This window comes from Arachis ipaensis, chromosome B04 (assembly GCF_000816755.2).
Source record: "Arachis ipaensis cultivar K30076 chromosome B04, Araip1.1, whole genome shotgun sequence".
NCBI classification, from domain to species: Eukaryota; Viridiplantae; Streptophyta; class Magnoliopsida; order Fabales; family Fabaceae; genus Arachis; species Arachis ipaensis.
In genome coordinates, this window is record NC_029788.2 from 49,350,366 (window position 1) to 49,353,686 (window position 3,321).

General features: G+C 37.5%; 1 protein-coding gene across 1 annotated transcript; it reads left to right on the forward strand.

Moving 5' to 3' along the window:
• On the forward strand, positions 476-3,056 carry LOC107636431 (uroporphyrinogen decarboxylase 1, chloroplastic-like). Its single transcript, XM_021122442.1, has 4 exons — positions 476-627; positions 1,798-1,811; positions 2,034-2,269; positions 2,793-3,056. Exons 1-4 carry the CDS (start codon positions 476-478, stop codon positions 3,039-3,041), a joined length of 651 nt encoding a protein of 216 aa, XP_020978101.1. The 3' UTR covers positions 3,042-3,056.

The window sequence follows — 3,321 nt, forward strand, 5'->3', positions numbered from 1 at the left end:
TTTTAAAAATTTGTAAAATTATTATATTATTATATAACTAGTAAATATTTTACCATAATTTTAAAATTATCAAATAAAATCCTAATTTAACAAAAATCCTAACTTTGTTACCTGAATCCCTAAACACACTTACGGAAAACGAAACAAAAGGAAAGGGGAAACAAAAGAAAAGGAAAAAAGAGTAGGGGGAATCGGGGAAGAAGAAGGGAAGGAGAGGGAGAAGAGCGCATTGTTGCTGCACCCTGCCCGCCTGTCACTGCCGTTCCATGGAGCCGCTGCCATCGTCGCTCGAACCGGAGGTGTGGAGACAGAGAAGAGTGCGCGCGAGAGAGGAGAAGTACCCACCATCGTCGAGGACTCCATCAACGCCGCTGAAGGTCTTGACCGTCGAGCTCGTCGTCGCCGCCGCACCTCCCATCACTGCCCCCACTGAGGAGCTCGAAGAGAGAGAAAGGGTTCGCGCATAGAAAGAAACATGATGAGGGAGGAGGAGGTTGCCTCTGTTGCTGCCAAGCCGTCGCTGGCGGGGTTGGGTTTGCCGTCGCCATCGCCGTCGTCGTTGAGCTGTGTGCCGCCGTTGGCATTTGGATCGCCACTCTGTTTCTGCTGTAACTCGCCACTGTCCTGGTGAGCTTTACCCTACGAGTTACTTTGTTGTCGCCTAATATTGATTTTAATGTTGATTTGGTATAATGCTGTTCTGATGTTGAAATTTAGTAACTGGTTATTTGGAAATGCTATTGTGATTTTATTTTGATTTTAAGATTGATTTAGTATGTAACTGTTTCTCTGGCAATGCTGCTCTGATTTTGTTTTGATTCCAATTGCCCTCATACTCAATTTCACCAAACTGGACATACACTTACCTTGAAGCAGCTTGGTCTGATCATTGGCAAAGCTCAGTTATTCATTATTATTAGTAGCTTAACATTGTGGTTTAGTTCTTTTACTTTCATATTCATTGCAATAAGGGAACACTAAGATAATTCCCCAATTAATTAGCAAAATGTATGGTTGATATACTTGCGAAGATCTCATTTCTTTGTTTGGATACATTTTGAGAACAAAGAGCTCTGAATTTGTCAAAATTGACCTTTATGCCTAAAACTTTAAGTAACTAATCCAAAGTAGGAACAACCCTTTACAGTTGAGTTTTCTTGGCTTTACAAAATAAAATAAAATCATTTGCAAACATAAGATCTGATTGTGATATATAAGGTCCTCCTCAAAAAATAGCAACCAACTACTTATGCTGAAGAAATATTATTCCTCAAACCTACAACTCCTTGATTTGTAATGTCGATCTATAGAGTAGTGGCTTCTCTTAAGGTGTTAAATCCACAAGAAGGTAGTTCGTGGCTCAAGGAGTGAATATCTTCAATAATTACATCTATCTTCCAGCAATCATTCCCACTCTTGATTCCCTCTGATTCGGCCTTATGCGTTCTTGATCACAATTGCAAACGACCTTGTCCCCTTCTTTTCAAAGAAAGTAGCATCAACGTTAACTTTCAACCAGTCTTCACTACTGGTAATCTTCTTCCTGGTGCTCTTTCTTTCTGTTTTGGATTATTTGCCTCTTTTGTATTAGGACTGCAGCATTTGCTATAGCTATTTTAAGGTCTGGTTGAGTATGATTGAAAATGGCTGTGTTTTTTATTTTCCAAATGGCCCATACAAGTTAATCTGTTCTGTAGCTACTTTATCTATGTGATAATAAAGGTGACGTTGCTGGTCCCTAATAGCATTCAGTTTTAACAAATTTGTTGCTTTAGATAGTGGTGCAAATTGTTATAGGGTTCTAAGAGAAGGTAATTCAGGTATTTTTGAGTCTTTGAGATGAATCAATTAATAGAGATTGTTGAAGTTGATTGATTGAAGGCATGGAGAAAGAGGGGAAAAAGTTCTGTTAACAATTAACATTCATTTGTATGTTTTACAAAAATGAGTAATATTGTTCAAATTTGGGAGACTGTTATAAGCATTTCTTTCTCTTGATTACTCTTTCATTTTCTTGATTATACTCATTTAAGCAAGAGAAATTCATGATTTTTATGGTGATTTTGTCTTCAGATCCTCTGCTGGTGAAGGCTGCCATATAGCACCACATTTATTGCAGACTCTGCTCTCTCATTTGGCGCAAGCAATAGCAGATTATATTATTTTCCAAGTGGAGTCTGGGGCTTACTGCATACAAATATTTGATTCATGGGGTGGACAACTACCACCTGATATGTGGGAACGCTGGTCAAAGCCTTATATCAAAGAGGTAATGTAGAAATAGTTCCCATTTATTTTCATCTTATTGAAATTGTGTTCTAATTTTTCAAACTGTTCTATTTGGGATCTATGTCATAGCAAGCCTAAGTGTATGTATTTCAACTTTTGCTTATTTGTTTAGTTGAATATTTGAACTAGACAAACCATGTGTGGCTTTCAAAGGTTTGCAATGATTATAGGTTTTGTTTTTTATAAATTATTGTTTTGTTCCAAGCTCTCATGATTGTCATTTGGTTGGTAAATAATAAGATGAGCTAAGAGCTTGTAATTTGTAAGCATCGAGTGGTAAATAAGCTCACTGGATGTTGATCTTGGTCTTATAAATTTCGGAGAGAAAGTCCAAATCAGAGGCTACACCTTCAAACTTTTTTATTTAATTGAAACTATGTTGCTGTTAGTGCATCATCATAATTTATAAAACATAAAATATTTGCGAATTGAATGTTGGGCGCAAGATGCTATTGTTCCAAATCTTTTCCTCTTTTGCCATTTACTGATTTCTAAACATCCAGATTGTAGATTTGGTCAAGAAAAGATGCCCTGAGACACCGATTGTTCTTTATATAAATGGAAATGGTGGCCTCCTTGAGCGTATGAAAGATACTGGAGTTGATGTTATTGGGCTGGACTGGACTGTGGATATGGCAGATGGAAGAAGAAGATTGGGTAGTGGAATAGGTATGCAGGGAAATGTAGACCCTGCCTACTTATTCTCCCCACTTCCTGCCTTCACTGAAGAAATGCAGAGGTTGGCGATTTAATATCTTTTTAACTCTGACATTCTTCATTCTCGATAGTCATATCCTTTACTTGTTCAGCCTGCATTTTCCCCCTGTTTATGATTCAGATCCCTTGTGACTGTCAAGTTTATTATTCACATATACCTTCCCTGATATTTGGTTAACTATCTGCATAACTTTGTGCTTGTCTTTTTAATGCTTAGTATCCAGGTTTTCTAATCTGCCAAAAATGTTTATACAGATAAAGATCAGATTTAAGATTCTTTCTAGTTCTTTATGTGGAGCAGTTGCCATTGAAGCT